This window comes from Habropoda laboriosa, unplaced genomic scaffold (genome assembly GCF_001263275.1).
Source record: "Habropoda laboriosa isolate 0110345459 unplaced genomic scaffold, ASM126327v1 scaffold57, whole genome shotgun sequence".
NCBI lineage: Eukaryota > Metazoa > Arthropoda > Insecta > Hymenoptera > Apidae > Habropoda > Habropoda laboriosa.
In genome coordinates, this window is record NW_017100229.1 from 628,159 (window position 1) to 641,087 (window position 12,929).

Sequence of the window (12,929 nt, forward strand, 5' to 3'; positions counted from 1 at the left end):
CAGCGTCGAATTATAAGGAGATATCGCGCGATAATTTCACATAACTCGATAATCCTCGAATATCCAAAGGCCCGGTCGCTCTCCAGAGCGTACAATTTCGCAATTTATCCATTAATGTAACGCGACGTGACTCCGATCGTCAATGTTATTTTAACTCTTTCCTCATAGCGCGGTCACGATTGTGTCGAAGCAAGAGAGCTGATTCCTCCGCAGCTGTGCTCTCGTTGGCTGTTCGACGTGATTCTCAATCGTAATGCGCGGTTTGTTACGGGGCATAAGTCAATTAAGCCGGTATTAGCCAATCGGGTGTCTTTCTACCGAACCAGCTTGCTCTTCTCTCTTCTGATTATTTCGTTCGTTACGTTACACGCGATACAGACAAACTGTCACGTCTATATTTAACACGTGTTTCTGTTTAATCGACCCTCCGGTACATCCTTATTTGTACAACTTTTAGAATACTCGATAACGTTATCAATAATATTCGTCTGTCTACACATTTATCGTCTCGCAAATAATTTTATTTCCCATATTTTCTCCAGGATATTCGATAAAAATTTCACCGGTACACATTTCTTTATCGATATTTTGTCACAAATCTTCCCCTTCAAATTTCTCGTATCTTCTCGTTTAAACTTCCATTCGTAAACATCGAGACACCCGGTATATACGTACAGAAAGAATTATACAGTTTAAATTTTATTTCTTCACAAATTTCTTACAATTTTTATTTTGCATCTTAATTTTTTAATTATCGTTTCGGCTTGCCTCACGTTCGACGAGTATTCTAACGCTTACCCAAGTGATCCAGTATTTAAAAAACCGTAAGAATACTCAACGATATAACCGTTTCTATATACATTCACGTTTCACAATTTTCCTCCGCATTTAATTCCCCTTTCCTCTCATTCCAAGCAAATAGGCTCACGTCTCCGTATTCATAGTTACTTTTATAACGTCTTGTAGCGGCGACTCTTTTTTCGAAATGGCACTCCCGTAACACGGTGTCACGCGTGACTAAAATTCTATTCCATCGGTTGACGTGGCTAATTAGCATCGAAGAAGGTTAAACGTCGCCGCGAACGAACCAGCGGAGACGCTCGAATTTAATATGCGAATTCCCCCGGCGAGAGAATTTGCATTTTTAAAGTTTCATCTGTTTCCAAGCCGGAGGGCCGGGAACAGAAGCGCGGCGGCGTTTCCGAATCGAAACTCGAACCGCCAGCTAAGCAATCCGTCCGGCTGGCGACGACGTTTGCTTTATTACCTATTCTTCGTATTAAAATGTCGCTTCTTGTTCGACTCTCTGCAGCTGCCTTCTGCAAAAACCTATTGTTCCTTTTGCGACAAGTGTTCAAACTTACTTTCCTTCGACTCTTGTTACGAATTTTCATTACTCCACGCGTTACCGTTCGGAAAAGAAACGGAAAGGTGACATTTCTCTAACCTTAACCCTCGTCCGTCCCTCAATTTTGCATCTTAATAGGTCCCTCGGTGTTAGTTTGACACAATGGTAAAAAATCAATTAAACGAAAAGATAGATAATTAATTTTGTAAATTCTTTTATTAAATACAGAAAATAAAGAAGAAAGTTTTTCTACAAATAGCCGAATAATAGAATTTTTAACCGGAAAAGTGTGTCAAATTGGCGCGAGGAACGGATTTCATATCCACCGCCTAGTAACCCCTCGACAATTATCTTTTTACACAATTACTAACACGCTTTACCGTTATCTATCAACCCCGAGTCATACTCTGTTATGTGGACTTAGAAAAATAAATAGATCTTGACCCATGCTTCCTCTATTCACGCCTCTCGACTTTTCCGACAACACTGTCCTTCCATCTGTTTTTTTCAATCAGACTTAAGTCTGTAAGTTGTGGCAGAAGGGGTGATAAGAGTTGTCTGCAGTAGAACGTGACTCCTTACACTCTGCAAGAAAATAAAATACATTAGTACACATAATTTTAGTTTTAGCTAACGGCTAAGTAAGCGTGATAAGCAGGAAAATCTGCAAAAAACCTGCTCGGCAAACAACACTGTCCTTCCATCCCTCGCACGCCGTACTTTATAGCCAGCCCCTTCGTGGGCCTCTCGTCGCCGGGGTCTTTCTCGTTGGGCCTTGCTTTCGTCGCTCGTCGCCCGCTTTCTCTTTTATGCTCGCCACAGTTTCTTAAAACTACGCTTTCCTAAAATTGCGATACTACAGTTGTTCGTCACCTCCGAGTCGTACTCTGTTATTCGTCAAGTCCCAAAACCGCTGGACCTTTCCGTATTCCCACTACCCCAAAATAAGGCCTACGAACCTTGATAAAGGCGAGCAGTTGAACATCGCTACGACCGAACGTATCTAGAAACTGAGTGCTTTGGAACTTGTAAGATTTCGTGTAGAAAATTTAGTAAAATAAAATTGTTATTTTTTATTGAAACTACCAAACATCGGAATCTAACGATAACCTACCTGTATATAACTCGCGAGGATTTCGCGTTGTAATAGTTTCACTTCTAATAGATTATACGTGGAGAAGTGTAATTTTCCTCGGGTATAAACGGTTTCGCGCCTGTTTCTCGGAATTTAGATGTAAAATTGGCCGGTTGATTTACCGCTTTGTTGCTCGAAAAGGCTTATACGAGGCACTGAAACATTGCCAGGCACGTTTTGCGGAAACTCGGTGGATAAAAATCGCGGTTTATTTATCCCGAGAGTTGGTATTTTCGTGGCTACCACTTAAATTATCGATACCGTGAATCTGAATTACCACGTTTCGCATCTTTATTCGCGCGCCACTCTCCAGACAAGGACACCCATCTATTTATCCAGCCATCTAGTCCTGGTAAAACGTGTTCTACCCGCGGAGGCCTATGGGCTAGTTAAGGTGATTTATCGTCTCGTAAAATATATCCCCTGTCCCCTCCCCTTCGCCGTTGTCCGGTCTGTTGGAGGCAGAAACAGACAGTGGCCAATTTAATTTCAATTCTTACCCCGGCTAAATGTCTACGTCGATTCGTGAAAAAGAAACGACCATTGTCTACTGCTCAAGTGCCGCTAGCGAAACTTAAAATGCCATTTAGCCGATATCGAAGTGAGAGATATCAGACGCTTTATTATCCTAGAGGAACGTTTGTCGGGTGGTGATTTTCTATTTTTACGCCGTTCGCGAAAGTTCGAATATCGTTGGGTCTTTAATTCAGCGTGTCATACTTAGATGTGACGTTGATTTGTTGGGAGAGAAGCTTGTGACACGTTGAGAGTTGTTCTTGGAATGTAGATACTGTTATTCGAGATATCGAGTGAGATGGAAATAGAGCGAAATCGGTAAATATTCGAGTGGGTTTAAATATCGAAGATGATTTTATTTTTGAGAGAATTTGTTGGAACACAATTTCGAATCTTGGGAAATAGAAGGTGTACCGAGTAACTGCTCAAGTTGTACTATCTGATCTAATAGTGAAGTGTATGATGCATGATTCGTGTGTGGTAATTTTTCGTTCAACGACGTGGAACTATGTTTCAAGTCAAAATTGAGGTTTATTAGCGATAGTAAGATTATCTACTGTCGATCTTAACTTCTTGCTTTATGATTTTCCCAGTGACCGCGTGTGTCATGGGAGCCTATAAACCACGATATAAAACATGCAAAGTATTCTGTAACGTTTGCAAACATACCTCAGCACAATTTCTAAGTAAATCTAATCTCAGTCACAGTTTAAATTCACTGCGAAAAATATCAGGTTGACGATTCTCCAAAACGAGCCTGCGAAACGAAATTTTTCCAAGCACAATTTCCAAATAAATACAATCCCAATCACAGTTTAAATTCACTGGAAAAATATCAGGTTGACGATTCTCCAAAACGAGCCTGCGAAACGAAATTTTTCCAAGCACAATTTCTAAGTAAATCTAATCCCAATCACAGTCTAAATTCACCCCTAAAGAATCAGGAATATAATTCTCCAAAATGAGCCCGCGAGACGAAGTTTCCCCAAGCACAATTTCTAAATAAATCCAATCCCAATCAGAGTCTAAATTCACCGCAAAAGAAATCAGAAGTACAGTTCTCGAAAATGAGCCCGCGAAACGATAATTTCCCAGAACGATCCTCGCGCTTGGTCTCGGCAAGCAGAGAGAGCCCACTTGGTCAGAGGAAGCAGCCGACATTCCCGACGAGCATCGAAATTTCACAGGGCGCGACAATTTCGCTTGGTAATTATATTTACAGGGAGTGGCACTCGACCTACTCGAACTCCTCCTCGTCCCTTTTTACCCTAGTGCCGCGCAACGGGAAACGCGGTCGCGCGATCCTGTAGAAATCCGCGGCGCAGGACCAAGCCTGCGTGAAACCTCGGGACGCTGCTTCCCATCGCCATGGTTACGTGCCGTGTTTCCCCTCGCCCCGTTCACGTTCTCCGCTCGCGAGATGCAGGGTTTCATCCCTCTGTACGGCCGCAGCGCCGGGGCGGCTCCCGTGCGGCGCAGACGTTCGTGCCGGTTGACCCAGGTCGCGCGATCCTCTCTCCTCCTTGGAACCTTCTTCCCCAATTTTTTCACTGACTACCTCTGTGTCGCGTTTCAACACACCCTTACGGACCTAGCACAGTGCCTGAAGAACCACTCAGCGTCGATTTTGCGAAGGCTACTCGACGCGAAACGGGCTGACAGAACGTGGAAGACTCGATAGAGGGTGGCTCGGAGAGATACTGTGACCTTGAGGTTGCAGACAGGTGTACAGGAGGCTGTGAGAGAATTCTGTGATGGAGAAATCGATAGATAGATAGTATTCTTGATAAGGTGGATCGAGTATTTTTGGTAGACCGTGTGATAGTTAATCATGACACCTGGAGGCGTGCCACGCGTGTCGGTTGCTCGAGGAGAACGAAGTGGAGGTGATCGACACGGTGGAGTAAGGTTCAATTAGCACGAACAAGAAGTTCCTATGGTTGGATGTGGATAGTAGAGGAGTAGAAGTGCGAACGCTTCTTCTGTTCGTGAACGAGGTGCGAGATGGAAACGTGAACGAAAGCGCGTTGGACAGCCGTGGAGAGATTAACGGGCGAGATTTTCGTCGATGAATCATCGCGGTTGGGCGGACTGCTTCTCGCGGTTTCTCGTGGAAAAGGCAGGAGGTGGTGGAGGTGAAGGCGTCGGCCGATGTTGCGGAACGATTCGTAACGAGCGCGCCACTCGCGCCGACGACGTGCAATCGACACGTGGCTCACGCCACATTTACGATATCTTCTTGTTGCAATCTTTAAAATCCTTCGCAACGAATGTTACGTTTCAAAGAAAGATGTACAGAGAGATTTAACCCTTTGACGATCGAAGGTACAGGAACGACAGTTTCGCTGTACGAACAGAGATTGAAATAATTTTAGAAACGATCTGTCGTAGATTTCGTTTTCTAGGATACAGCTTCGCGTGTATCCTGAGTGAAAGAACTTAGGGTAGTCGTGTTCCTATGATTCGATTACGGCGGTGTGATCATCGAGATAATATATTTCCCGAGAATCCTACGTCGTGATAGTTCCACGAGTCTTCCATTGATAAAAAACCATGACCAACTCGAACAGTAGCTCGCTGTCGCGAGCCTGGCTAAGGGCAAATTGCTGCCGCTGCGGTGACACGCGCCAGGACACCGTGAACAATAACCTGAAGGAGGAGACGCCACTGCGGGAGGAAACCGAGACCCTTTTGCACCGCATCGCGTTCACGGTTTGGCACACTGCCCTCCATATAGAGAGCGAGGTGCGTGGGTGGGTGTTAGCGCAGTCGCCAACTCGTTTTCTACACGCGTTCTCGTTTTGGAAAAAAAAAAAAATGAGAAAAAGAGGAACGAAATTACGCTCCGTTGATTGTTACTCCAGGGAAATTGAATCCGCGTGGGGTTAGGAGAGAGGGTTGTTAGAAGAACCGAATAATTTACTTTCCCACGCGACGCGGAAGGATTTACGCGGATCGACCGGGAACAGAGATCGATGATGTTTATTATGAAACGTGGCGCACTGCTACGTCGAGTGGTGCATTCACGCGACAGCTGTTTGCGGATGACCAATGGAAATAATTTACGCGATGTATTTGTTATCGTTGCCCCCGGCATTTCCTCTCGCGACACACCTTGCTCTGCACGTGATAAAATATTCGCTTTTTTCTTTTCAAGCTCCTTTTTTATTTCGAGAATGTACGCTCGCCGCGCGGAACTTTCGGGTCAAGTGGCATTTTGCACTTGTGAAAACATCGCGCCTGTGTATCGTTGTGTGTTTTTCATTTAAACAATTACTTGGCGAGTGAGAGGGAGACTGAAAGGTGTTCTTGTAGCGGAAAAAGTATCTCTTTTCGAGGAAAGAATCGTTGGTAGGAATATCTTATTGGAAAATTAAGGGGAAAAAATTGAGGATTTTTTGAAAAATTGTATCTTTCGTTCCAAGAAATATTTTTAAATTCTAATGGACGAGTATGTGTAGGATGGTTCAAGGAACCGGTGGTTAAAATTTCGTTTTAATATCTCTTACGGTTTTCGAGAGAAAGGTACACAAAGTTAGCACATCTATCACTGCTAAGATGAACCTTTTCGTCTCCTCTCGACGAAAGAATTAAGGGAAAATTTAACAGAGGTCTCTTCTATTAAGAGAGAAATTAACAGAGACGTAATAGGACAAACTCTGCCGGAGAGTAGTGCATATATAATTTCTCTGCGTATGAATTGAAGAAGTTTCTTCGTTCTTTTGTTTCAGCATAATGGGGGTTACGAGGCGCAGCCGAAAAATGTCACCACCATTTCGAGGAGCAAGCAACAGCAGCAGGTAAAAGTCATACACATCTCTCTCTCTCTCTCTCTCTTTGTAATTTCAAATTTATTCTACCATAAATCATTTGGATCGATATACATCTTCGGGACGGTAACGAATGTACATTTTTGTCTCCTGGGAAAATTGCACTCGTGCCCTCTCTCCTCTTCTTCAGCCGCGCCGGGGTCATAAATTATTCATCAGAATCTCAGTTAGTGTGGGCCTGCTAATGAACCGATTCGAAAATTTGCCCGAGTAAATGCATCACTCGTTCGTGCTATAAATTATTCCGGTGTAATTCGTCGTCGTGAAGCTTCTGGTTGGAAAAAGGTCGAAAATACATAAACTCTCCTCCGCTCGTGTGTGTAGTATACGATCGTTATGCTAAGTGGTCCGCCACGTTGCATCACGGTTTTATCGTTTTCCCCTCCCCCCATTTTACGATAAGAAGTCGCGATTTGCGGCCATTTGTAGCCAGCCTCTCTAAATATTTAATATTGCAACAAGCCGACCGTGATACGTACGAGGAAGTGGCGTCTTATTGGTCGAACGTTCTACGCACGCCGATTGCATCAGGCGTGCCTTCGTTTATTCCGCGGGAAAACACGGCCAAGCCCTATTTACATTCAAAACGGCGCTCTCTGCTCGTTGTCGGCGAACCAAAGATCCCCTCTTTCGCGTGTACACGTGTACTTGACGCCGCGACTCAGCGTTTCGCGAACGATTGCCATGCAAAATTGCATCCACAGACCTCGAAATAGGCTACCAAACGATTTGCAACTCGTCACGTGTGTGTGTATATGTGTGTATGTACGTGTTCGCTTTTGGGGAAATCGGTGAATTTCGACGAGTATATTTTACTTGCCATTTCGCGAATCGAAATTCTGTGTCTGGCTGGAGTGAAAGGGGTGAGATTGGAGGTAGTTTGTTGGGGAAAAATTTGGAGGAAATTGTTCGGAATGTTTGCTGAATAATTACGGGAGCATATATGAAATTTTCAATTGTGCAATGCTCTACAACGTTCTAAATTTTTATAAACGTTCAATTTTCAAAACTCACAATTTTCTCGGAAATAAAATGCATTAGCGACAAAAGGGGTAAATTGATAAAACGAATCGTGGATCTCAAACTGAAAGGGAAATTTCAAAATTTACCGATAACGATTACTTTTTTATACTGTATTCTCGTGTGAAATTTATTCTAAAGCTTTCTCAAAATTTATCAACCATGAAAAACTCGATTTTTGCCTGCATCATTTTTCCCTGGTACTGGAAGACACCATAATCGAGCACGCTACAACGACTCCCGAGATAAGCATCGGATAGAGCAACACGTTGGGGTGGATTAAGAGTAACATCGTAAGGGGAGAATGAAAAATGAGCCGTGGAGATGGGTTTGAGGGAGCGTTCACGTTGTATCAGAGATTTTTTTCAAACGTCGCAAGCGTGTAGGCCAGCAGCTAGGCGTCTTTTGCGCATTAACGTCGACACCGGGGAAAATTATTCGGTAAAATGGCAGTAAGCTAGCGTACTGTATGAACGGCGCTGGTAGGCGCAGGTATCAACCGATGTTCCAGCGAGATAATCCAAGTATATTGACGTCGACCGTGTAATGTATTCGCGTAAACCCTTATCCACGCTCATACCGCGGCTGTTCTTGCGAAAATATATACGCAGCCCGTGGAGGAGCGTTGAATGCAAAACGCGGCACGATGTGAGAGAATTCTGACAATCGCTCGTAACTGGTTATTACCGATTGTCGCGAATACCAGTCCGTTATCCACTGCTAATCCGCCGTTGATCGTATGGAAATTTATCGCAAAATTCGAACGTCGATGACGAAAATCCCGAAAACGATAGTTCGTTTATTCGCCGCAATCTTTTATCTCTGTCCTGCTTGAAATTTTCTCCAAGCTTAAAACAATGAAAGTGCAACGGAAGAATGTGAATAATTTCACGAACGAAACTGTTCACCTATCGATCCGATCAATCTTTCTCTCTCTTTCTCCGTTTCGACGAACCGCGCCGGCTAGCAGAGTGCACGTCAGGGCGGAAAGAAGTCGATAACGATAAAGCCCACTCTCGCTTGGCACTCTACTTCCAATTAGAAATTAGCCGCCGGCAATTACGCGGATTAACGATAATTGACATTACCGGCGCGACGTTCCCTTCACGCCCCCGAATAATTGCTTCCTATCAATGCGCGCCGACCTACGCTAGCCCTTCTGTAACACATCACCCGGAGAATTAAAAAGCAAACAGCGCGAGAAGAAGAAAAGGAACTAAGAAAATTCCGTCTTCGTGTCTCGCATCTCCGAACAATTTCTCGGAATGAAAACAAGCTATTTCAGAATTCGCTGTACCGCGTTCAAACGTTCTAGCAGCAGCTACGGTAAAGAGACCTCGTGGTCCCATTAATCATTCCAAAGTTTCCAGCCCAACACCGGCTAGAACGCTTCTAATTCCGCGTCCGGCCGATTTTCATTCACCCCGCGTGTAATCCCTCGGCGATTTCCGGCCCACGCGGTGCAAATTGAAATTTTAACGATTCCCGGGACGGTAAAGAGAAAAGAAATTCACGGCGGTCCGCGTCAAAACAGCCGCGGAAGCGTGGCTAGATATCTAGACCTGGTTTTAAGGAGAGAAACAAAGAGAAAAGCTGCGGCTCTAAAAATACACGTTTATGGGATCATAACGCGGCTTCTCTTGGTGCGGAGCAGAGCTTCGACCAAGCTGCATATACGTCGCGGTCTGCTACGGTCATAAATACCTCCCACCGTTAGGTCTCACGTGTGAAATTGCTATTACGCCTTGGTACCTTAGGTCCTACCGCAGCTGTCGCTCCTTCGAAACCCGCCACGCTCTGTGTGTGTGTGTGTGCATGTCCTTCGTATTTCTCACGCTTGCTTAGGATTCGAAGATCGACGGGGGGCCTTTTCGTATCCGGCGACCATACTCGCGTGGAATCCGCCACGTCGGGGGATATTCGCGGGCGATTTGTCAGGCGTCACGCGCGAATAAGTCGTAATATCGTCTGACGTCTCGTGGATTTTTCATCTACCGGGAAGGAATAACTCTGTCGGTTCAACGCGGCTGGATAACTCGCTTGTGATAGCGTTCACGGGGACCTGCACAACCCAGCGGTATCCTTTCTGGGCTCTCCCTGGATTATTCCGTGAAAAGATGCTGGCTCAGGAATGTTTTAGGAATAGGTAGGATGCGGTTGATGGGGGAGAAATGTGTGTATTGTAGTCGGTGGTTGAGGAAGTGCCAGTTTTTGTCCATTTCTGTGTCTCTTGTTCGCGTTTGAAATTAACTATACCGAGATTTGTTCCCCAATATTTCCGGCAAGGCGTTTTTACCTTCCAAACTCTCTGCGGACCCTTTGCCTGTAGAAACGGGAGAAAAAAAGTGCGCACAGTATAAAATTTGTACGTTTTCTAGGCAATAATTGACTGAGCGCGCGCTACCAAAAAATAATTCCGACCGAAAAGACTACCAATAATTGTATCTGTTAAATCGTCTTACCCGAGTCACACACAATATCTCCAAATAAGAGTACTTATTTCCCTCTTGGTTTCGAACAATTCATCACACAACACTGCTTCGCGAGAAACACCGGACACTCTCGAGAGGTGAAAATGGACTCTTCCCTTCTCTTTAGAAGGGCAAGAGGACATTGAAACGCGCAGAAACTCGTTCGATCGTTTCCTCTACTAAAATTACAGCCGAGCGCAGATGCCGACGCGATTCACGGACAAGGAACTTATTCATATTTCTCCGTCGACACGATTTTTCCGTGTCGCCCTTGAAGTCGAATTACTCACGTCGCTCGTCGCTCGCTTTATCGTCCCGTTCTCCATACTGCAACTCGCTAATGCCTCTCGCGTCTAATGACGAGCGTGACTTTGACTGAAGTCACGCTACCTGGACGAATTCGTTACATCATATCGTGTGGATCGCGGAGAGAAATCGTTGCATAGGTTAAAGTAACATGGTGGGGAGGGAACGTCAGGTGTTCGAGACCGCCAGTCTCAACTGTACTGACAAGACGTGGTGAATTCAACGGAATCGAGCGAACAACACACAATACCAGGCAGTCTGTCATCCCGTCGTGGAGCATCTTTCTTCGTCGACTTCGCCGCAGCGATAAAAGCTCCTCGCGTTTAAGCACACCAGGATTTCATGTCGATTCCCTGCGACAACGTAACTCCCGTTGGGCCACCGCCATGCCGGGATGCGTCGTCAGGATCGTCTACGCACCGAAATACACCAAGGTTAAACTTTTCCTGAAGACGATGTGTCAGATTTCTCCGCGGAGAACATATTTTTCGAGTGATTTCTTCGATCTCTCTTTTGGTGAATTTTGCTGGTGCAGAGATTTGTGAAACTAGGTCCCTCGTTGGAAGCTTTCTTTCCTCGATTTTATTTACCGTGCATCTCCAATTCATTCGAATCGTCGCAATTTTTGGTGAACTCGGGGAAGAGACTTGGGAAACTAGGTTCCCAGATCCTCCACTTAATCGAAACTATTGCAACAGTTCTGCTCGTCGTAATGGTAGAGAGATTTAGGGAGGTTTGTGGAACTAACTTGCCAGATTTTATCTGCAGTTCTTCCTTTTCCTTTTTTTTTTGCAATTTATCGTCTCTCTTTGTGGAATTTCCAGAGAGAAATTCGTGAAATCAAGTTTGCAGATTCTTTGCGACGAAGATTATTTCGACGATGTTAATTGCGGATGTTTCAGATACAGACGTCCTCGTCGGCGACGACACCCGCGAGGACGCCGGGCGTCGGCGCGGACGCGACGACGACAGGATCCGGAAAGGGCGGAGGTCGCGTCACAGAAGTAATGGAGTTTTGTTACGTCACCGAGAGGATCATTGCACTGTGGTACAAGGAGGATGCGCAGGGAGTCCTTGAACATGCTACCTCGCTACTACGAGGAAAACACGCTGATAATTATATGGTGAGCGTCGATGGGAATGTCGGTAAAGTAATGGTCGCTCACCCGGTGAAACGTTTTTATTAAATAACGATCGCCATTAAATGAAAACGATCCTAGGATAATTGGTGTATTACCAGATAACCTTTATACACTCTAATTAGCGCGACAATTAGCACGATACTCGCACTTGAATCTCTCAATATCCTGCCAAGTGATTCTCAATCGTTCCGCGATTTTCCCTGTGCACTGTGGGTGGAAAATGTACACTGTCGCTCAAAAGTTGTACGTATTGCAAGAAGCATTAATTGAAGAAATTTTTACCGAAAAGTTTCTTCAAACTAACCTACAAATAAACTGTACTATTTTATTCAAACATTCCGTGTATTCTCTGTATTCACAAATTTACGGAGATCTATAGATCTGCTCTCTGTCTTGATCAATTATTTACCAAGTGACGATTACTTAATGTCGCTTCTCAGGTCGATTGCAAAGGGTTCAAATTAATTAGGTAGACCAGAGATCCTAAATTGCTGGTCACAAGTCTACCTCGAAGCTTTTGCAATTGCACGCTTCGTTACCAGTTTCTCAGTTAGGTTCAAGTTCAAAAAATAATCAATCTCCAAATTCCTCACTCTACGTACAAAAAAAATTCTTCGAAATTTATCCAACTAATCTCCAACGTTCTTACTCTTCCAGATATTCAACCTGTCGTCGCCCGGTCGTTCAGGCGAGCCGAACACCCGAGAAGCAGGCTGGCCACAGGGGCTGGCACCCAGTTTGGAGCGGCTGTGCGCCCTATGCAAGGAGCTGGACTCCTGGCTGAACGGTGCTCCGAATCGTGTGGTCGTTCTCCATGCCAGGCGAGTGTTTTCCTCCAAGATGATAAAAACAGTTTTACAGAAGAAGAATAAAAAAAAAACAGAAAAGTAGTAAAAGTTCATTCCATAACTCTTTCCTCGCTGTGTGTGCTCAGGGGAAGCAAAGAACGTCTGGGTGTGGCTGTGTCCGCGTACATGAATTACAGCAGCATCTGCGGTGGACGTGATCAAGCGTTGGACAGGTTCGCCATGAGGAGATTCCTCGACGACAAGATTGGATCCCTGCAGGTTCCGTCGCATCGAAGGTAATCACTACAGAGCATGACGTTACCGGCTGTTGACGTTCGACGATAAAAGCAAACTTTATCGCCTCTTAGTTGCG

The 12,929-nt window shown here is 44.9% G+C and overlaps 1 protein-coding gene across 7 annotated transcripts in view; it reads left to right on the top strand.

The window, feature by feature from the left end:
• LOC108571422 (tensin-1) overlaps positions 1-12,929 on the top strand; it is a 116,711-nt gene that overhangs the window by 56,308 nt on the left and 47,474 nt on the right. For 6 of the 7 annotated variants that reach the window (XM_017933454.1, XM_017933453.1, XM_017933452.1 and 3 more), the window contains 4 exons: positions 6,731-6,799; positions 11,529-11,750; positions 12,426-12,589; positions 12,703-12,852. In XM_017933454.1, the coding sequence (XP_017788943.1) occupies positions 6,731-6,799; positions 11,529-11,750; positions 12,426-12,589; positions 12,703-12,852 (605 nt within the window). Of the gene's footprint in view, positions 1-6,730; positions 6,800-10,849; positions 11,061-11,528; positions 11,751-12,425; positions 12,590-12,702; positions 12,853-12,929 lie in introns of those variants that run through there. The other variant, XM_017933457.1, reaches the window with a different exon arrangement.